The sequence below is a fragment of the Euleptes europaea genome, chromosome 4 (genome assembly GCF_029931775.1).
Source record: "Euleptes europaea isolate rEulEur1 chromosome 4, rEulEur1.hap1, whole genome shotgun sequence".
In the NCBI taxonomy this organism is placed as follows: Eukaryota; Metazoa; Chordata; class Lepidosauria; order Squamata; family Sphaerodactylidae; genus Euleptes; species Euleptes europaea.
Window position 1 is genome coordinate 113,701,999 of NC_079315.1, and position 21,638 is coordinate 113,723,636.

The window sequence follows — 21,638 nt, forward strand, 5'->3', positions numbered from 1 at the left end:
ACCAAAGACTGCTAAGCAAACTTCATAGTCACGGGATAAGAGGACAAGTCTTCTTATGGATTGAGAGCTGGCTGAAAAATAGGAAGCAGGGAGTAGGAATCAATGGTCAGTTCTCACAATGGCGGGATGTGAGCAGTGGGGTGCCTCAGGGATCTGTGTTGGGACTGGTGCTTTTCAACCTGTTCATCAATGACCTGGAGTTGGGGTTAAACAGTGAAGTAGCCAAGTTTGCAGATGACACCAAATTATTTAGGGTGGTTAAAACAAAATTGGACTGTGAAGAGCTCCAGAAGGATCTCTGCGTACTGGAAGAATGGGCATTAAAATGGCAAATGAGATTCAATGTAAGTGTAAAGTGATGCATATTGGGGCAAAAAATCCCAACTTCACATATACATGATGGGATCTGTGCTGGCAGCGACGGACCAAGAAAGGGATCTTGGGGTGGTAGTGGATAGCTCAATGAAGATGTCAACCCAGTGTGCGGCTGCTGTAAAAAAGGAAAATTCCATGCTGGCCATAATTAGACGAGGAACAGAGAATAAAACTGCTGATATCATACTGCCCTTGTACAAATCTATGGTGAGACCACACTTGGAATACTGTGTACAGTTCTGGTCACCACACCTAAAAAAGGATATTACAGAGCTTGAGAAGGTGCAGAAAAGAGCAACCAAAATGATTAGGGGACTAGAGCAACTGTTTTATGGGGAGCAATTAAGACGCTTAGGGCTATTTAGCTTGGAAAGAAGGCGGCTGAGGGGAGACATGATAGAGGTCTACAAAATTATGCATGGTTTGGAGAGAGTGGACAGGGAGAACTTTTTCTCCCTCTCCCATAATACTAGAACACGGGGTCATCTGCTAAAGCTGGAGGGTGAGAGATTCAAAACAGATAAAAGGAAGTATTTTTTTCACACAATGCATAGTTAAATTGTGGAACTCCCTGCCCCAGGATGTGGTGATGGCTGCCAGCTTGGTTGGCTTTAAGAGGGGAGTGGACATATTCATGGAGGAGAGGGGTATTCATGGCTGTTAGTTAGAATGGATACTGGTCATGCTGCATACCTATTCTCTCCAGGATCAGAGGAGCATGCCTAGTATTTTGGGTGCGGTGGAACACAGGCAGGATGGTGCTGCTGCAGTCGTCTTGTTAGAGGTTTCCTAAAGGCACCTGGTTGGCCACTGTGTGAACAGACTGCTGGACTTGATGGGCCTTGGTCTGATCCAGCAGGGCATTTCTTATGTTCTTATGTTCTAATGAAAGTGGACATGTTCATGGAGGAGAGGGGTATTCATGGCTACTAGTTAAAATGGATACTAGTCATGATGCATGCCTATTCTCTCCAGTGTCAGAGGAGCATGCCTATTATATTAGGTGCTATGGGACACAGGCAGGATGGTGCTGCTGCAGTCGTCTTGTTTGTGGGCTTCCTAGAGGCATCTTGTTGGCCTCTGTGTGAACAGACTGCTGGACTTGATGGGCCTTGTCTGATCCAGCAGGGCTTTTCTTATGTTCTTATCAGGCTCTTAATGGTCATTGCTACTTAGCACCCAGCTTGGTTCGCGTTTTTAATCAGACCTTTGATACATAAAGGGACACTCAGGTTCTTAAAAAAAAAAATCCCTAAACAAAGCTGGGACCTCTGAGCTTTGGTTGGTGATACGCGATACTTCCAGCAACGCCGATACGGCCTAAGAGAACATTCTGGATTGTTCTGTGACCCTTCGCTCGAATGCCTGGAATTCCAACGTGACCCGGACCAGCTCTGATTACGTGACGGCCCTCCCGGCAAGAACCGCTGCCTGCCACTCAGGTAACATCGTGATGGACAAAACCTAAAGCAGCTGAAACCAGCCCTTGAAATCCGGGATGCCGGGACCATGAGGATGGCGATTAATTTTTGTGCAAAGCACACCCAAGCCGTCTTAATATTGGCACAGAGCACCTGAAGGGCTCAAAATACCCTTCCTGTATGCATAGGGTTGCCAACCTCCAGGTGGTGGCTGGAGATCTCCCGCTATTGCAACTGATCTCCAGGCGACAGAGAGCAGTTCCCCTGGAGAAAATGGCCACTTTCGCAATTGGACTCTATGGCATTGAAGTCCTTCCCCAAACCCTGCCCTCCTCAGGCTCCCCCCCTAGAATTCCCAAGTGTTTCCCAACCAGGAGCTGGCAACCCTATGTATGCAGGAAGACCCGACCCAAATATTAGGGCCCTGTCCTGACTCAGAAGAGCCCTCATGGGGACATGTGGGTAGGGTTGCCAACTGTGTCTTGCGAAATGGTGAAGTCTGGGTTTGGGGAAGGGAGGGACCTCAGTAGGGTAGAATGGCATAGAGGCCACCTTCTAAACCAGCTATCTTCTCCAGGCCAACAAATCTCTGTTGCTGGAGATCAGTTCTAATCCCAGATCTCCAGCCACCATCTGGAGGTTGGCAACCCTGAGAGGGTGGGGTTTGGGGATGGGAGGGACCTCAGTGGTGGGACTCTAGGACTATACTGCCATAGGGTCCTACCCTCCAAAGCAGCCATTTTCTCCAGGGGGAATGGATCTCTGTAGTCTGGAGATCAGTTGTAATTCTGGGAGATCTCAAGGCCCCAACTGGAGATGTAACATGGGTAAGCATTAGTGTGCATATTTGTACAACTCTTTTCCTAAGAGACACATGTAGTGATTGCTAATACACATGCATGATGATGTACAACAACCTTGTGCAGGGGAATAAAAGCTGAGAAAATAAGTGCTTGCCTAAACAAGTAGTGCGAGATTTGAACCTGGGACTTAACTCAAACCCAACTGTACACTGATATTAAGTCGGGTCATTAAGGTAAAGGTTGTTGTCGAGTCACAGCCGACTCATGATGCTCAGAGGACATGTTCTCCACTTGCCCTGGGCCTGTCATCTAAGGGTAATCTTCCTTCCTATATGGATTCTCTGGTTAGTCCAAAGTTATGTAGAATCTTTATGCATTCAAGATGTAATTGCCCTTTTTCAATGGTTTTGCTGGGCCGTATGCTAAAATTCCCTTTTTCAGACTGGATGTGTCCCTGCCTTCTTCAGTCAGTGGACTCTTTGGTACATATCCTTTTGCACTGTCCTTATGTATACCAACTTAGGCTAAAATGGATTATACCATGTTTTAATAAACGGTCCACATCTTCTGTCAGCAATGCTGATTCTATGACCTTAAGCAGATGATGAGAGGGAGGGCATCTTGGCCATCGTCTGGGCATGGAGTAGGGGGTCATTAAGGGTGTGGAGGGGGCAGGTAGTTGTGAATTTCCTGCATTGTGCAGGGGGTTCGACTAGATGACCCTGGTGGTCCCTTCCAACTCTATGATTCTCGAGCAACTTTGGACCAAAAAGTTCAGTTCCTCTTAGAGGACTCTGACCCTCAGCGTATCTATTTTGTTGCTTGTTTTTGGGAGGCTGCAGAGAAGAGACGAAGGGAAGTGTTTTTAGAGATGGGTTTTATTTAAGTTTTATGGTTTATTGTTCAAGACCTTGGTCTAAGAACAGGGTGAAAGAAAAGAAAAAGAAAAAAGAGTCACAACTGACTCCTGGAGACCCCCTGACTCCTGGAGACCCCCTGAAGTTCCAACTCATGGGGTTTTCAAGGCAAGAGAGGAGAAAATGGCCGTTTTGGCAATTGGACTCTATGGCATTGAAGGCCCTCCCCTCCCCAAACCCCACCCTCCGCAGGCTTGGCCCCAAAAACCTCCAACCGGTGGTGAAGAGGGAACTGGCAACCCTCATCTGTTGCCATATGGGCTTTTTTATATATGCACAAGCACTTTATAATAAATATATTTCATTGTTTTATTTAGGTCTTGTTTCACCCAACCTTTTGGGTACCCAACTTTGTTTGGAGGTGGGGTCTTTTCCCCCCCTTCTGTTTCGTCCTACTGAAGGAAACCAGCCATGAATCTGTGGGAAAACCCCTCCTCGGCGTTCCTTTATTTGAATGCCAACATGACACAGTGAACACCGCAATGAAGCTAATAACACGAGCCCCCTCTCATAGGCTCCCGTGAGATCTATAGATGAAAAGCATTCTGTGATCATCAGGTTTTTATTAATATTAATAGTACTACGAGCCAATCCCCTACATGCGAACCTCTGGGGGGAGATTCCCAGCCGGCTGCAGCCGATAACTGTTCACTTACCAAAATAGCTCGTCGGACCTTGATAAATGATGGGAGAATTTTTTTCCCCCTGGATGGAAACACAACTCATACGCCTTAAAGGCCCCGACAAGTACATTGTTCAGAGAGAAGGAAGTTGTAAACCCTTACATGGGAGAAATTAAATGTGTTTGCTCTCTGCCTTCTTTAACGAAGCTGATTTATTGCTATTTTATGGTGGTGGTGTTTTAAAAACGCCGCTCTATCTTCCCCCACAGGATCTGAGCTGCCTGATGAACATTTTGGTTTCAGGGTCCGATTCTAGAACCAGCCAAAGCCATTTTGATATCTGAGGCAGAAACCCAATGAGCCGGGGTAGTGTAGTAGTTGGACTATGGCCAGAGACCCAGGTTTGAATCCCCACTCTCCCATGGATACTAGTCATGATGCATACCTATTCTCTCCAGGGTCAGAGGAGCATGCCTATTATGTTAGGTGCTGTGGAACGCAGGCAGGACAATGCTGCTGCAGACGTCTTGTTTGTGGGCTTCCTAGAGGCCCCTGGTTGGCCGCTGTGTGAACAGACTGCTGGACTTGATGGACCTTGGTCTGATCCAGCATGGCTTTTCTTATGTTCTTATTTTCTTAGTCATGATGCATACCTATTCTCTCCAGGATCAGAAGAGCATGCCTATTAGGTGCTGTGGAACACAGGCAGGACAACGCTGCTGCAGTCATCTTCTTTGTGGCTTCCTAGAGGCCCCTGGTTGGCCACTGCGTGAACAGACTGCTGGACTTGATGGGCCTTGGTCTGATCCAGCAGGGCCTTTCTTATGTTCTTATAATTCATGGGAAAAGGCACAGTGTTTAGATTTCTGCCTCAGCCATCGAAACTGTGCCCTTGGATCAGATCTGTTTGTCTCCCAACTCCCAATTCCATCCAAAATCTATTGCCAGAAATCCTCAGCGTAAGGAGATGCAAGAAATTGGGCACTAATTATTTACATGTTAAAGGGAGGGTGAACTGGTTGCCAGCCTCCAGGTGGTAGCTGGAGATCTCCCACTATTACAACTGATCTCTAGGCAACAGAGATCAGTTCACCTGGAGAAAATGGCTGCTTTGGAAGGTGGACTCTATGGCATCATGCCACACTGAAGTCCCTCCCCAGACCACATCCTCCTCAGGATCCTCCCCTAAAATCTCCAGGTATTTCCCAACCCAGAGCTGGAAACCCTAGGTGAACTTGGACCAGGGCTGCCGTTTACAGAGGCAACCCCGTGTTTCTTACAGAGGGTGAAAATCTGCAGACTGATCCAGATTCTGGTGCATGTGTTGAAAATTAAGCGAGCCAGAGTGTTGTAGTGGTTGCAGCGTTAGACCAGGATCTGGAAGACCCAGGTTCAAATTCCCACTCTGCCATGGAAGCCAGTCACACACACTCAGCCTAACCTACCTCACAAGGTTGCTGTGAGGATAAAATGGCAGAGAGGAGAACAATGTAAGGTGCTTTGGGTCCCGAGTGGGGAGAAAGGCGGAGTATAAATGACATAAAATAATCAGTTTTCCAGATTACGTTAGGCGGTTTGCTTCTAAATGGGGAACTGAGGCAGGCATAACCGATGCTGATTCGGGTTGGTTTTATAACACAGAGCCAGCATGGTGTAGTGGTTAAGAGCGGTGGTTTGGGGCGGTGAACTCTAATCTAGAGAACCGGGTTTGATTCCCCACTCCTCCACATGAGCGGTGGACACTAATCTGGTGAACCGGGTTGGTTTCCCTGCTCCTACACATGAAGCCAGCTGGGTGACCTTGGGCTAGTCACTGTTCTCTCAGAGCTCTCTCAGCCCCACCTACCTCACAGGGTGTCTGTTGTGGGGAGGGGAAGGGAAGGTGATTGTAAGCTGGTTTGATTCTTCCTTAAGTGGTAGAGAAAGTTGGCATATAAAAACCTTCTTCCTCTTTCAGTCTGCCTGTCTTCATATAAAAACCAACTCTTCTGTCTGTCTGTCTGTCTGTCTGATAATTCACAGTGGGTAGCCGCGTTAGTCTGTCTGCAGTAGTAGAAAAGAGCAAGAGTCCAGTAGCACCTTGTTAGTCTTTAAGGTGCTTAAAGGTGCTTTAAGGTGCTACTAGACTCTTGCTCTTTTCTATCTATCTGTCTGTCTGTCTGTCTTCCTTACTTCTTCCCAACAGCCTGGCAAGGTTGATCTCCGCACACAGATCTGTGGGTTTTTGTGGCTTCTCTATACCCCCCAGCCCACCCCATTTCCTGAAAGGTATCACATCGTTCTGTTTTGTGTGTTGTTGGGAACGGTTGCTAAGGAGAGAAGGGCTCTATTACAATCCTGGTGATGCCCGCTCTAAGAATATACTTTGCTACACATACTTTAGGAGCAGACACCTCTCAGCTATAAAGAGCATGCAGATTTCAACAGAGGGATACTTTAACTTATGTTACACACCCAAAGCTTTTGGGCAAGCCAGTTAACCTCTCTGTCCGCCCCAAACACACCCTTTGACCAAGGTAACTGCCAGTATTTATAACAATGGCCAATGGAAACCTCCCAGGGGAAACATCCTTCAATAACATGAGTCTCCTTAAACATACACACACCATCCCTGAAACGTTCTTCAGTGAATTAGAGGTATCCACACCCTCAGACCACTAGCATGGTGGTCTTACTTTGCATACAAGGAAGGCACACTCCTTCGTACATCGAATGAATTGTGCACGGAAGGACTAAGAGCTTGAAAAAGTTTCACATGAAATGGAATTATACCGGATTTCCATTGCACAACGTCTTGTCTCCGTTGCCTGATTGCTGCAATTTATATGCATGGACTTGAAACGAATTGAGCATTTAGCCTATACTTACTATTTTGTAACGCTCCTTGCGTCGTTGTATTGGGTCTAATTTAGACCAACTGTAAATTTCCTGTTTGCTCAACTGAGGTTGTGTTTGTGAGATTTGTATTTTCAATATATTTTTCTAAACAGCAATATTGTATTGTAGTAACCTTATTGTGGGTTAACTTGTGCTTTCACTTTGAATTCACAGCACCTGGAGATTGGCAACCCTACGCATGTATCTTGCTCATCTTCTTTGGAGGGTGTTCATGGGGCTTTCCCCAGAGAGAACGTGAGGGGCCCAAAGTCAGCCAGCGAGCAGTATAGCCAAGCGAGGATTTGAATACACTCTTAATCAATGAACACGCTAGGGTTGCCAACCTCCAGGGTTGCCCTACTGGGAAGACAGAAAAAAGTGTGGTTGCAGATGCGACCTGAGAGATGTATGTGATTTGAGAGATACAATTTTAGATTAAGTAAGATTATCTACTTTGTATAATGCTCAAATATCACAAGATAATTCAAATAAGAGGTCGTATAGGATTACATAACATAAATAAATTAATAACCCATTTGTAGTGTGGCTTATAGATCAAATCAAGCCCGAACTGACCCCAGAAGCTAAAATGACTGAACTGAGGCTATCGTACTTTGGTCATATCATGAGAAGACAAGAGTCACTGGAAAAGACAATAATACTAGGAAAAGTCGAAGGCAGCAGGAAAAGAGGAAGACCAAACGAGAGGTGGATTGACCCTACAAAGGAAGCCACGGCCCTCAGGTTGAAATACTTGAGCAAGGCTGTTAAGGATAGGATGTTTTGGAGGACATTGATTCATAGGGTCGCCATGCGTCGGAAGAGACTTGACGGCACTTAAGACACACACACATTATGATTATAGTTTATTAAGAAAATAAGGGGTCGTAATTTGGGTGTATTAATGATGTTAAAGACGGTAGTTGTCAAAAATATTGGTTTACGCATGTGAGATCAACATTATGGGTAGTCGCAATTTCAGTCTTATTTACCTATTCTGACTGTTTTTCTATTTTCTGTATTTTATATTCTTTTGCATCCATGCTTTTTTTGTCTCAATTATGATTATTATATTATAAAGTAAAAAATGTGTATGTGTGGGGGGGGAAGAAGCGGAGTTGCTTTAGGGAAGTAAAGTAGACCCACGCACCAGCAGTCTGACCCTTTACCAGGGTTTCTGGGAGCCTTCGGCCATCGAGACCAAGGTAGCCAAACATTTCAGACAGGGTTAGGGAAGAGACAGGCTATCAGACAGCAAAACTGCTGGAGGCAGAGTCCAATTGCCAAAGCAGCCATTTTCTCCAGGTGAACTGATCTCTATTGACTGGAGATCAGTTGTTATAGCAGGAGATATCCAGCTAGTTCCTGGATGTTGGCAACCCTAATTATGAGAGAGGGAGAAAAGCTTCTCCCTATCCACTCTCTCCATACCATGCATAATTTTATAGACCTCTATTATGTCTCCCCTTAATCTTCTTTCCAAGCTAAACAGCCCTAAGCGTTTCAACTGCTCCTCACAGGGCAGCTGCTCCAGCCCCCTGATCATTTTGGTTGCTCTTTTCTGCACCTCCTCAAGCTCTGCAATCTCCTTTTTGAGGTGTGGTGACCAGAACTGTACACAGTATTCCAAGTGTGAGCCAGCGTGGTGTAGTGGTTAAGGGCGGTGGTTTGGAGCAGTGGACTCTGATCTGGAGAACCGGGTTTGATTCTCCACTCCTCCACTTGAGCAGTGGAGGCTAACCTGGAGAACTGGATTTTCCCCCCCACTCCTACACGTGAAGCCAGCTGGGTGACTTTGGGCAAGTCACACTCTCTCAGCCCCACCTACCTCCCAGGGTATCTGTTGTGGGGAGGGGAAGGGAAGGTGATTGTAAGCCAGTTTGAGTCTCCCTTAAGTGGTAGACGAAGTCGGCATATAAAAACCAACTCTTCTTCTTCCTCCTCTTCTCCTCTATAGATTTGTACAAGGGCACTATAGCGGTTGTTTGCAAATGATTGCTGTAATGCACTGAGAGGGTTATCTCCAATGATGTGTGAAAGCAGCCTCTGTGGTCTGTGTGTGTGTGTGTTTACTGTGATCTGAGAACAGATGGCTGTAGTAACACAATGCAAGAGACAGTTGCAGAGCACAGTGGGTATAGCGACGATTCAGACATCACGTCCAACCTTTCCATCTGTTGGCTGAACAGAACGTAGAGCAGACTCTTCCTCTCCCAGCTTGGGTGTATATTTCCGTCTGCCTCTTTTGTGCTGGGCTAAGTGGGCCGGAATCTATTCTGTTTCTGACTGTGCACTTCTGTTTACGGGCAAATTCCTAATTGCTCCTTCTTTTCTCTCAAACCTGCCAAATTCTTGAGAGCTATTCTTGGCTCCGATCTGGAGAACGGGGTTTGATTTCCCACTCCTCCACATGAGTGGCGGACACTAATCTGGTGAACCGGGTTGGTTTCCCCACTCCTGCACATGAAGCCAGCTGGGTGACCCTGGGCTAGTCACAGCTCTCTTAGAGCTCTCTCAGGCCCACCTACCTCACAGGGTGTCTGTTGTGGGAAGGAAAGGTGAGTGTAAGCTGGTTTGATTCTTCCTTAAGTGGTAGAGAAAGTCAGCATATAAAAACCAACTCTTCTTCTTAACTTGTATTTGGAATTGTCATATAACTGTTCCTCGAGTGCTCTGCATATATGAATTAACCTAGAGGCACCTGGCTGGCCACTGCGTGAACAGACTGCTGGCCTTGATAGGCCTTGGTCTGATCCAGCAGGGCTTATCTTATGATGAATCCGCCAATGACGTTTAGTACAATAACTAGTGTTTCACAAATCTCCTTCGTTGCTACAGCTGGAGTGCCCGGTGCGCAGTCAAACCAGTCTCCCAGAACAATCAATACCCAGCGAGGACAGCAATCGTTGCTGTCTGGCTTTGTTTAGTACAGCTGCCCACTCCACACACACACCCCTCCTGCCACTCTAGTCAATCCCAGCAATTAGGACCGGGCTCCAGCTGCCGGCTAGACCTTTCTTCAACCACGGCATGAAAACTATGCAACGTTGCAAGGGTTGGCCAGACTTTTAAAAATCTATTTCTGATGGGCTTCAAAGATTTGGATGATCTCCCTCTACAGAAGATGCGGTAGACGACTGCGGGAGAAAAGTTTGTCTTATTCGGTTCTACGTATTCAGCCCCTGCAATTTTTCCCTGGTTCTTTCGCCTACAGCAATGGACCCTAACCTTTTTGAGCCTGCGGGCACCTTTGGAATTCTGATACAGTGTGGTGGACGCAGCCATAACATGACTGCCTGGCGTTGCCAACGTCCAGGTGGGGTATGGTTGCCAACCTTCAGGTACTATCTGGAGATCTCCTGCTATTAGAACTGAACTCCAGCCGATAGAGATCAGTTCCCCTGGAGAAAATGGCCACTTTGGCAGTTGGGCTCTATGGCATTGAAGTCCCTCCCCTCCCCAGACCCTGCCCTCCTCAGGCTCCGGCCCAAAAACCTCTCGCCAGTGGCAAAGAGGGACCTGGAAACCCTAAGCACAGTACAACTTTAGCTGAACTGAAAAGGAAGTTATGAAATCCTAGCTACCAGCCTGCAAAACTGGCAAAGAATAGCCTGTACAATCGGCAACCAGCTCTCCTCAGGGAACACCGTTTAAGATACCATTAAGCAGTCACACACATACATCCCAAGCCTGCTAAAACAGAACTTCCTGGGCTTGGCATCCAAAAGACCACAAGTGGAGAACTGCTCAGCAAAGTTGGTACAGAAGATCAGAGTCGTATAGACAGGTATGGATGGGAAAAGAGGCAGAGCCTCCCAAGTATTCTAGTCCCAAAGCATTTAGAGCTTTAAAAACCTTTGAATTGGTTTGGAACCAATTGAAAGTTTGAATTTCATGTTGGATGACCCGGTGGCACAGTGCCCATGCTGAGCTCTCTCCCTCCCCAAACTCCGCTCTCCCCAGGCTCCGTCCCCCAATTCCCCAGGAATTTCCCAAGCCGGAGTTGGCAACCCCAGCTAGAGGTCACCAAGACAATGTGGAGCTCAGCCACACCCCCACGGGTCACTTCCGCAGTGCATAGCGCACAACGAAGCTGTACGTTCAACGCAAAACTGACCCGTGCATACGGGCGTGAGTGCAGACACAAAGTGGCCTTGGGGAACAATTGCCAAAGATCCACTGACCATCGTTTTCGTCCCCCACATTTCCCAACATCATTTGAAGCCGTGCGCGAAATATAACCCTCCTCCGTTCTACGCAGACCTCTAAACCAACATTTCGTAGCCTCTCCCATTCTGAAGCCCCACGCCACCCTCTCCCTTCTCCTGCCGCTGGATTCACATCCATTTATGCCTATTAACTATAAACACAAAGTCTGCCTGCAACCTCTCAACATGTTGTGCTTAGAATCATAGAATCATTGAGTTGGAAGGGACCACCAGGGTCATCTAGTCCAACCCCCTGCACAATGCAGGAAATTCACAACTGCCTCCCCACCCCCACCCCCAGTGACCCCTACTCCATGCCCAGAAGATGGTCAAGGTGCCCTCCCTCCATATGATCTGCCTAAGGTCATGGAATCAGCATTGCTGACAGATGGCCATCTAGCCTCTGTTTAAAAACCTCCAGGGAAGGAGAGCTCACTATCTCCCGAGGAAGCCTGTTCCACTGAGGAACCGCTCTGTTAGAAAGTTCTTCCTAATGTCTAGACGGAAACTCTTTTGATTTAATTTCTACCCGTTGGTTCTGGTCCGACCTTCTTGGGCAACAGAAAACAACTCGGCACCATCGTCGGTCCCAGCCCCCGCGGCAGCTATTTTGCAGAAGGCTACACCCTCCCCTAGCTACGGCAGCTATTTCATGGTGGCACCTAGATATTATTCTCCAAATTCCAAAAACGCTCACAAGATCAACAAGGTCGGACCCCTTTAAAATACAGCATGCATGAATCCCCAGGACTACTGGAAGGGCATACAAAGCAGAAGCAGGAGGGATAAGTTGCCAAGTTCCAGGTGGTGGCGGGCAAACCCCCGCCAATCCACCTGGCTGCCTGCCGACCAGCTGAGGGTTGGCAGGCAACGGGTGTTTGCGCGCCTGCCCACGGCGCCACATCACTTCCGGGTGTAAACCAGAAGTGATGCAATCACGTTGGTGCGGCCGACCGCGCAATCTCACCTCACCTCCACCCCAAAAACCTCCCGCCGGAGGAGGGGTAAGCCTAAGGAGGGAGTGTTCACAGTCGGAAGACGCTGGCCGTTCTGCCTTTCTAAAAACCAAAGGAAGCAGGACCTTCAGCATAAACGGAAACGTTTCCCCCCCACTAATCCCTCAACATTCATAGAGCCTTTTGGAGCCAATGGCAAGATGGGCTGTGCCTTGGGGGAAACCAGGCCTTTGTCAAAGCGATCCTTTAAAATAGAACAGGAGATGGCTCGTAGAGGGGGCAGTGCTCATAAATTTATATCGGCCCGCCGTAACCATGAAACGCTGCTGTAAACAAACGCAAATACGGCCCTGGCTTCTCCCCCTGCACCTCCCTCCATTATTGCTTTTCTTTTTCTAAAATTAATTGGGTGAGAATGGAACGCAGGAAGACAGCTCGAGCATGGCCAGAACTTCTGGACTTCGCCCGGGGCAAAGCACTGACTGCCCGGCGGCGGCAGCTGCGATTTATCCGGTTACCTGGAGCATGTTCAGAAGGAGGCTCCGGAACTTGGTGCCTTCCACCATGAAGAGCGCCATCTTGTCGCAGAGCTTGGCGGCCGTGGAGGCGAAGCTGCGGTCCGTCACTGCCTTCTGGTAGATGGTCTTGACTATCTCCCCCAGCATCTCCTCCGAGTTGGTGGAGTTCTGGGCCTCCTCCATGAAGTTGGTGAGCGTGGAGTCCACCCCACTGCTGTTGTTCCGCATGCTGTTGAGAATTTCAATTAGTTTGTCCATTTTGTTCTTTTGCGGGTTGGTAGACTCCACGGCCACTTCGTCCTGGTCCGTGAAAAGGGAAAGACAAGGCATCTGTTATGCAAGGGAACACGGAACGGGGAAGGGGGGGAAAGAGAAGAAACGACACATCAGCGGTTGGCACCAGGCAGAGACGCACAGCCGAAGCTACAGAGCAGAAGCTGAAGGTGAAGAAGAAGAAGAGGAGTTGGTTTTTATATGCCGACTTTCTCTACCACTTAAGGAAGAATCAAACTGGCTTACAATCACCTTCCCCTCCCTTCCCCACAACAGACACCCTGTGAGGTAGGTGAGGCTGAGAGAGCTGTGACTAGCCCAAGGTCACCCAGCCGGCTTCGATGATGAAGAAGAAGAGTTGGTTTTTATATGCCGACTTTCTCTACCACTTAAGGGAGAATCAAACTGACTTACAATCACCTTCCCTTCCCCACAACAGACACCATGTGAGGTAGGTGGGGCTGAGAGAGCTGTGACTAGCCCAGGGCACCCAGCCGGCTTCGATGATGAAGAAGAAGAGTTGGTTTTTATACGCCGACTTTCTCTACCACTTAAGGGAGAATCAAACTGGCTTACAATTACCTTTCCTTCCCCTCCCCTTTGAGGTAGGTGAGGCTGAGAGAGATGTGACTAGCCCAAGGTCACATAGCTGGCTTCGATGATGAAGAAGAAGAGTTGGTTTTTATATGCCGACTTTCTCTACCACTTAAGGGAGAATCAAACCAGATTACAATCACCTTCCCTTCCCCTCCCTACAACGGACACCCTGTGAGATAGGTGGGGCGGAAGGAACTGTGACTAGCCCAAGGTCACCTAACTGGCTTCGATGAAGAAGAGTTGGTTTTTATATGCCGACTTTCTCTTCCACTTAGAGATGTCCACTGATGTTTTAGCTTAAATTATACATTGTATTGTGTTTTAATTGTATAATATTGTTATAAGCCACTCTGAGCCCAATTTGTCGGGCTAGAGCGGCCTAAAAATCTACTAAATAATAATTATTAATTAATGGCTCCCCTTAATCAATATAAGTTCTACCCTGAATAACTAGACCTTCAGAGCTTCTCCCACTCCCACCACTGTGCCATTAATTGGTTTATGGTGAATTGACACCAGAAATGTACCTTTCTATAGTTGATTTGTGAGTCCATTGTTTTAAAATATTTATCCTCCGGGGAGAAGTAGGTGATAATTTTGTGTTTGGATCAGAAACACAGCCCATTAGTATTAGCCTTTTTAGCCAAAAGCAACAAATGGCACACAGAGGCATCTAGTGGTAGAACATGGCATTACACAAAGTTGCAACGGCTCAGCTAAAGCAACAGATAGCGACACTTAGCGAACTCTCTTAGACACAACTCAGAGGGCAAAAGGAAGATTACTGCTTCATGAAATATCGGTGATAAGGTAAGGCCAACCCTCCCGGACGTTCTGTAGGATCAAGCCATGAACGTAATACACATAAAAAGATGTTCATAGGGCAGGAATCGGAGAGGGTCTTTGTGAGAGTTTTGAGACATTATAGAGCAGGGGTCCCCAATCTTTTTGAGCCTGTGGGCACCTTCAGTTTTCTGACACAGTGTGGTGGGCACAGCCACAATACAAAATGGCTGCCCCAGCTTACCTTCAGTCACACAGTGAAGATCCTAGTGTTATGGTGGCAGCTGCTGCCAAAGCAACATTTTCAAAAATCTGCACAGCCCATCGAATTTCCAGTAACCAATCAAAACCCTTACTGGGCAAAAGTCCTACCTGGCCACGGCCACTTTCTAAAAATACTTGGTGGAAACCAGAAAACATGTCAACAGGTGCCATGGCACCCACGGGCACCGTGTTGGGACTCCTGTTATGGAGCAAGGGAAGTTTGGATGCTATGCAGTTCTCAGTTCTTTCCCTCATCCTCTAAGATCCTACTTCCCCAACCCACCCCACCCCACTCAACCCTCCTTCCCATTTATTATCCCAGATCCCAAACCCCAAAGTTTCTACCTTAGGGGGGAAAATATTGGAAGAAGAAGAAGATGCTGACTTTTATATGCTGACTTAAGGAAGAATCAAACCGGCTTACAATCACCTTCCCTTCCCCTCCCCACAACAGACACTCTGTGAGTAGGCTTACCAGGTCCTGTTGGTCCATGGGCGGGAGGTTTCTTGGAGCGTGTGGTGCACGCACACGCCTGGCACGATGGCTGCACACATGCCGACGTCATTTCTGGTTTACTTGGTAAACCCGGAAGCGACGTAGGCTCGTTGTGCGTGCGCGCGTGCCCGTGGTGCCCGCCGGCCCTCAGCTGGTTGGCGGGAAGCCCGGTGGATTGGCGTGATTTTACCCACCACCACCGGGCACTTGGCAACCCTATCTGTGAGGTAGGTGAGGCTGAGAGAGTGTGACTAGCCCTAGGTCACCTAGCTGGCTTCATGTGTAGGAATGGGGAAACAAATCCAGTTCACCAGATTAGCCTCCACCGCTCATGTGGTGGAGAGGGGACTCAAACCTGGTTCTCCAGATCAGAGTCCACCGCTCCAAACCTCTGCTCTTAACCACTACACCATGCTGCTAACACTACACCACTCTTAACCACTACACTGAACAATACAGGTGGGCAAATACACCTAAATCCAACAGCTTGGCCCTTCCCTGAAGAGCTGCTGATTTCGGATGCTCCCCTAACACGATGACGCTTCTGTTTGCTCAAGGGGTGGATGGAGTGGAAAAAGGAGGTACCTTTTCTTTTAGCCTCCTGCGCAGTCTGTCTTTGGAAGACTGGAGTAGGTTAATTTTGGGCCTCTCGCTTATCCGTTCGTGGAGGCTGTCCTTCCGCTTGCTTTCCGGATCCTGAATATACTGCGGGCAGTGCCTCTCTGTGGCGTCGCTGCTGCGGCGCATCTCCAGGGGGATGTGCACCGTGCAGACGGAGGCGTCCTCGATTTTCAAGTTCTCGGTCTCTTTGGCATTTCTGTGCGTCTCTTTGTCGTTGGGCGAGGGCTTCTGGTTGTGGTGCCACCTCCGGTTTTGGCTGTAGCCGTGGTGGCTGGGCCGCCCCGAGGAGTGGGGCGCTTGGTTCCCCTGCGAGGGCTTCTGGTGTTCCCTGTTGTGTTTGGCAGTCCCTTGCTGATGCTCCGGGTGTTGCTGGGACTTGTTTCCTCCGGGAGCCCTTTGTTTCCTGCAAAGTCAAATTGGAGGAGTCAACATTTTTTATTATTTTTTTATTATAAAGAAAAAAGGTAGGGGAAATACAGGAAAAGGGAACATACATAAATGTTACATATCTGCGTGGCCCACACCAGTCAAGAAATTTACCTAACACAGAAATATGGTTTATAGAGATAAAATGTTATCGATTCTTACCTTCTAACATCAGTTATTTTACTACACTGTGTTAAACCTTTACATGTTAGTATAAATTGCAAAAACATACCCATTTCTTATAGAATAACCTACACAAATCATTTTCTCTACATGGCTTTATAACCACCACCCCACACTTGCTCTCATGGGTAAGGTTTACAGAGAGGGGAACAAGATGAGTGTGTACAGTTCTGGTCACCGCACCTAAAAAAAGGATATTACAGAGCTTGAGAAGATGCAGAAAAGAGCAACCAAAATGATTAGGGGACTAGAGCAACTGTCCTATGGGGAGCGGTTAAGACGCTTAGGGCTGTTTAGCTGGGAAAGAAGACGGCTGAGGGGAGACATGATAGAGGCCTATAAAATTATGCATGGTTTGGAGAGAGTGGACAGGGAGAACCTTTTCTCCCTCTCCCATAATACTAGAACGCGAGGTCATCTGCTAAAGCTGGAGGGTGAGAGATTCAAAACAGATAAAAGGAAGTATTTTCTCACACAACACATGGTTAAATTGTGGAACTCCCTGCCCCAGGATGTGGTGACGGCTGCCAGCTTGGAGGGCTTTAAGAGGGGAGTGGACATGTTCATGGAGGAAAGGGGTATTCATGGCTACTAGTCAAAATGAATACCTGTCATGATGCGTATCTATTCTCTCTGGTATCAGAGGAGCATGCCTATTATTTTGGGTGCGGTGGAACACGGGCAGGATGGTGCTGCTGCAGTCATCTTGTTTGTGGCTTCCTAAAGGCACCTGGTTGGCCACTGTGTGAACAGACTGCTGGACCTGATGGGCCTTGGTCTGATCCAGCAGGGCATTTCTTATGTTCTTATGAGTCTAAGGCACAATGAGCTGGTGTGATGTTACAACGTATGCAGTGGGCAGGCACAGGCAACACCAGGATATTGAGCTGGCACCGCAACATGTGTGAATGTTACTAAAACGGCAACCAACCACCGCCTCTGCCAGAAAGTATGCAGCTGATGCAAGCAAAATCTTGAAGAGAACCAGCCAGTCTCCCTGTGCCTTTCATTGTCTCCTGAAAAATCAAGCAGTAGAAGAAGAAGCCTCGTGGCGCAGAGTGGTAAATTGCAGTATTGCAGTCCAAAGCTTTGCTCACGACCTGAGTTCGATCCCAACGGAAGTCGGTTTCAGTTAGCCGGCTCAAGGTTGAATCAGCCTTCCATCCTTCTGAGGTCGGTAAAATGAGCACCCAGCTTGCTGGGGGTAAAGAAGAGATGACTGGGGAAGGCACTGGCAAACCACCCAGCAAACAAAGTCTGCCTAGAAAATGTTGGGATGTGACATCACCCTATGGGTCAAGAATGAGCTTGTGCTTGCACAGGGGACCTTTACCTTTAGAAGAAGAGTTGCTTTTTATATGCCAACTTTCTCTACCCCTTAAGGAAGAATCAAAACAGCTTACAGTCTCCTTCCCTTCCCCTCCCCACAACAGAAACCTTGTGAGGGAGGTAAGGCTGAGAGAGTTCAGAGAGAACTGTGACTCGCCCAAGGTCACCCAGCTGGCTTCATGTGTAGGAGTGGGGAAACCAACCCGGTTCTCCAGATTAGAGTCCATCACCCCTAACCACTACACTACACATGTCAATGTACTTATATCAGGTACCACCACAAATGTCCTCAAGCGCCACAATCCTTTTTTCAGTGGTAAAACTCAAGGGTAGAAAAGAGCAAGAGCCAAGTAGCACCTTAAAGACTAACAAAAATATTTTCTTGTAGGGTATGAGCTTTCGTGAGCCACAGCTCACTTCTTCAGATATAGCTAGAATGTGAACCCATCTGTCTTTAAGTAGAGGAGAGTGAATTCTGACAAACATTAGTATGTAAATGTTAACAGTATGTAAATGTGAATAGCAGGCGTGATGGGATTAGGTGTGGAATGCAGAAGAGTCTGTGATGTCCAGGGGAGAGATGGGTGTGGAGAAATCAGCATTGGTAATGAGCCATGAATGCAAGGTCTTTATTCAGCCCAGGTAAATGCATTGTCTTTACTTTGAATATCAACTGTAATTCAGCAGTTTCTCTTTCCAATCTCCCTTTGAAATTCCTTTGTAAGAGAACTGCTACTCTTAAATCTGCAACAGAATGTCCTGGAAGGTTGAAATGTTCTCCCACTGGTTTTTGAATATTGTGGTTTCTGATGTCAGACTTATGTCTGTTTAATCTTTGTCTAAGAGACTGACCTGTTTGTCCAATGTAGATTGTGGAAGGGCATTGCTGGAATGTGATGGCATAAATCACATTAGAAGATGAGCAGGAATATGAACCTGAGATAGTATGGCTGACATTGGTGGGTCCAGAGATGATGTTCCTAGAATCTATATGAGGGCAAAGTTGGCACCTTAGTTTGTTGGAGGCCTTGGTGCCAGAGTCCATGTTCCTGTTAAGTAGTTTATCATCATGGGTGAGAAGTTGTTTTAGGTTAGCCAGTTAGCCGGTTAGTCTGTCTTGCTTACAGACAGCCAGCTAACCTAAAACAACTTCTCACCCATGAGACAGACTAACACGGCTACCCACTGTGAATTAAAACTCAAGGGATCAGTCTTTCAAGTGGGGTGCAATTATTACAACTCTCCACTAAAAACAACAGAAACAACCACCAAATGTATACTTCTTGGATAAATTTAGATTTGGAGCGGGATCGAACTGTGCTCTGGTGACCACCAGCCAAAGGATTTGATCCCAACCCACTTAACTAGCAAGTAATGGCCACTGAAATCCATGGAAAGGTCTTCCGGTAAGATTCACTTAGGGTTAGGAAAACAGAGAATTCAACACACGGCCTCACTGTTGCACTCCGAAAGGCTCATATAGAGAAGGCATTTTCAAAGATGTGGACTCCTTGTTTTCCTCTGGATCAGCACGCGCTTCTTGGAGGTCTACAGCCCTAGGGCACTCGTAAACCTCAGCTTTTTCTAACTTCTGCAGGTGTGCACCTGTCCCTTCTGCACATTCTCCCAGTTTTCCTTCCCTGCTTGGGCTCTTCTCCTCTGGTCTTCTCCTGTTCCACCAAACCACCACCAAGCCTCCTTTCTGGGACACACACCTTCTCTGCCTCCCTTGAGCTGCAAACCTGTCAAAGCCGGGATGCCTCATTCCCTAGACTCCTGCTTCTATTCCTCTTTGTCTTAGACTGCCTTCTTGTTCTGGCACATGTCTTTTTAGAATGAGAGCGGCTGGGTTTATGTGAAATATTTTAACCTGCTTTTCTCTCTCTCTCTCCCCCCCACCCCAAGGACCCAAAGCAGCTTACAGGGATTGAAAACAATAAATTACAACAGGATAACAAGAAAGAACATCCTCGCAATTCAGTAATTTCAATAAAAAGCACAGGACATGGATAAAAGCGTTAAAGAACTACAGGTCCTTTGGATTCAAGCACCTCACCCAATGGCAGCCCAAGAATCTCCACTCTGTCATGCCCTTCTGTGATGTCAGAGCAGCCTGCCCTTCTGTGAGGTCAGAACAGCTCAACCAATCACTGTAGAGGCTTACCTACCAATAACAAATTTCCAACGGACATTAGTACATAAGTCCCCCGCAACCGCTGCATTCATTGGAAATATATGGCATGTTCCTCTCCCCTAAGAACATAAGAAAAGCCCTGCTGGATCAGACCAAGGCCCATCAAGTCCAGCAGTCTGCTCACACAGTGGCCAACCAGGTGCCTAGATGCAGTAGGTCAAAAAAATTGCATTTCTGATCATTGCCTTGCCAAAGGTAGCACATTAAGCCATTATATGATATGATATTGCAAATCTTTACTCTTGGCATCCAACTCTGCACTCTATCTGCTAGGTTGAAGCGTTTCTAGAATCACTGTTCCTGTATCGCACAACCAATGGTTATGCACCATGAGCTAAGTTTGAGAATACTGTTGAGGAGCCCACATTTTATGTGGGGTATTTCCTACCCGAGAGACACCACCGTTCTCTTCAGACACACCTTAGAAGTCTGAAAGATGAGGACATTTTCCTCTTGTCCCTTGCGAGAGGAAGCGAAAACCAGAGGAAATTCCAATCAGAAAATGCAGCCAACGAGAGGGTGTCGTGCATCCTCCTGCTGAACTTAAGACACTGTAGATTTCCAAATGGGCCGTTGTGACAAGATTATCAGCAATTGCAAACCATGAGGCTTTTTTAGAGAGGAAATTAAAGGCCCTTAAGCACACAAAAGAGACAGGATTTAGGGCATCCGATGAACAGCCTGCCTTCCAAGCGCAGCAGATTGGGTTGTCATCCAAACAGAGTCTTAAAAACAACAGACGTTTTGACAGCGCGGGAATGTTTTTGCAAGAGACGCAGGCGTTAGAAATTAAATTCACGCATATTCACTTGCAGCCGATGAACACGCCCAATTCACTGGTTAAAGCTTTCCGCCTACTTTGCCATATTTATTTCATTTATTATTTATTAAAACATTTATACCCCATCTCTCCTTGTGATTCAAGGCATCTTTACTTATTTACTTATTTATGACCACTGTGTGTGTGTCGCTTCTGACTCATGGCGACCCTATGAATCAATGTCCTCCAAAATGTCCTATCTTTGACAGCCTTGCTCAGATCTTGCAAATTGAGGGCCGTGGCTTCCTTTATTGAGTCAATCCATCTCTTGTTGGGACTTCCTCTTTTCCTGCTGCCCTCAGCTTTTCCTAGCATGACTGTCTTTTCCAGTGACTCTTGTCTTCTCATAATGTGACCAAAATATGATAGCCTCAGTTTAGTCATTTTAGCTTCTAGGGTCAGTTCAGGCTTTCTTCCTATCAGCTTTCTTCATTGTCCAGCTTTCACACCCATACATAGTAATAGGGAATACTTATGGATTAACTTGCCAGTGACACATCCTTACACTTAAGGATCTTTTCTAGCTCCTTCATGGCTGCCCTTCCCAGTCTCAATCTCCTTCTGATTTCTTGGCTGCAGTCTCCCTTTTGGTCGATGATGGAGCCAAGGAATAGAAAGTCTTCAACAATTTCAATTTCCTCATTGTCAACCTTAAAGTTGTGTAAGTCTCATTACCTTTGTCTTCTTGATGTTCAGCTGCAGTCCTGCTTTGGCACTTTCTCTTTTAACCACTGAGGAAGGCCTATTCAGGCTGAAACATGTATGGTCCTGTATTGGTCACTGATTTTGGGGATGGAGCCTGAGTAGGGTGAGGTTTGGGGGAGGGGAGGGACTTCAATGAGGTATAATGCCATAGAATCCACCTTCCAAAGCAGCCATTTTCTGCACATGAGCTGATCTCTTTCACTTGGAGATCAGTTGTAATCCCAGCAGATCTCCAGCCACTGCCTGGGG

At 47.1% G+C, this 21,638-nt stretch overlaps 1 protein-coding gene across 1 annotated transcript in view; it reads right to left on the bottom strand.

Annotated features, from left to right (window-relative positions):
• CTIF (cap binding complex dependent translation initiation factor) overlaps positions 1-21,638 on the bottom strand; it is a 166,807-nt gene that overhangs the window by 31,820 nt on the left and 113,349 nt on the right. The window contains exons 9-10 of the mRNA XM_056848232.1: positions 15,697-16,135; positions 12,699-13,028 (exon numbers count right to left, since the gene is read on the bottom strand). Of these exons, the coding sequence (XP_056704210.1) occupies positions 12,699-13,028; positions 15,697-16,135 (769 nt within the window). The remainder of the gene's footprint in view (positions 1-12,698; positions 13,029-15,696; positions 16,136-21,638) is intronic.